The 1,000-nt window shown below is 41.2% G+C and overlaps 1 protein-coding gene across 1 annotated transcript; it reads left to right on the top strand.

The window, feature by feature from the left end:
• Nucleotides 1–216: 216 nt before the first annotated feature.
• Nucleotides 217–996, top strand: LOC135980741 (olfactomedin-4-like; the record flags this gene model as incomplete). The annotated part of the gene is made up of 1 exon (XM_065580641.1): nucleotides 217–996. A coding segment is annotated over one exon (780 nt), but the record flags the coding sequence as incomplete, so codon positions are not given.
• Between the last annotated feature and the right edge of the window lie 4 nt (nucleotides 997–1,000).

Below are 1,000 nucleotides of genomic sequence, written 5' to 3'. Positions count from 1 at the left end.
TCAGAAGATGTTTCTGGCATTGGGCACCTGCTCATGCTGCCACTGAGGCCCAGATGAGTTTCCTGATTCTGCTCCACTGATGTTCTTCAACCCTCCATAAGAGGGACCAGCTTTAGGTGTGAGAGGATAGTTCTGTCTTTGTTTATTTATCTCTGTTCTCAATGCTTATAAAGCACACACACTAAATCCTCTCTCCTAATCATGCCCTTTAAAAAGCCTGCATTTTCTCTTTGCTTACATGCAGCTGTGGTCATGGTGGGCTTGTGAATATCAGCCAGCCCTATGTTGTACAGCTGAACTGGAGAGGATTTTCCTTCAAATATGGTTCCTGGGGTAGGGATTCCTCTCTTCGGACTCCGCAGAAGGACCTATACTGGGTGGCACCTTTGAACACAGATGGGAGACTCTTAGAATATTACAGACTTCATAATTCCTATGATGATTTGCTGCTATTAAAAAATGCTAGAGAGTTAAAAATTCAATATGGGGAAGGCAGTGGCACCGCAGTTTACAATAACTTCATGTATTACAATGTATATAATTCAAGAGATATGGGCAAGCTTGATTTAAACACAAACGCATTGGCTGTGAGGAAAACTCTGCCGAATGCTGCTTATGGTAACCGTTTCTCTTATGCTGGTGTTGGGTGGCAAGATATGGACTTTGTTGTGGATGAAAGTGGATTGTGGGTAATTTATTCAACCGAGGACAACACAGGTAACATTATGATTAGCAGACTCAATGAGACCACACTTGATGTGCTCCATACTTGGAATACAAGGCAGTACAAGCCATCCATTTCCAACGCTTTCATCATCTGTGGTATTCTATATGCCACAAGACCTGTCAACACTAGGAAAAAGGAAATATTTTACACATACGACACAAACACTGAACAGGAAGGTAAAATTAGCATAATTATGGATAAAATGTTAGAAACAATTCAAAGTATCAACTATAACCCCTCAGACCGAGTCCTGTATGTTTACAATGATGGCTA

Source organism: Chrysemys picta, unplaced genomic scaffold (genome assembly GCF_011386835.1).
Source record: "Chrysemys picta bellii isolate R12L10 unplaced genomic scaffold, ASM1138683v2 scaf9245, whole genome shotgun sequence".
NCBI lineage: Eukaryota > Metazoa > Chordata > Testudines > Emydidae > Chrysemys > Chrysemys picta.
This window is presented reverse-complemented; position numbering and strand designations above follow the sequence as displayed.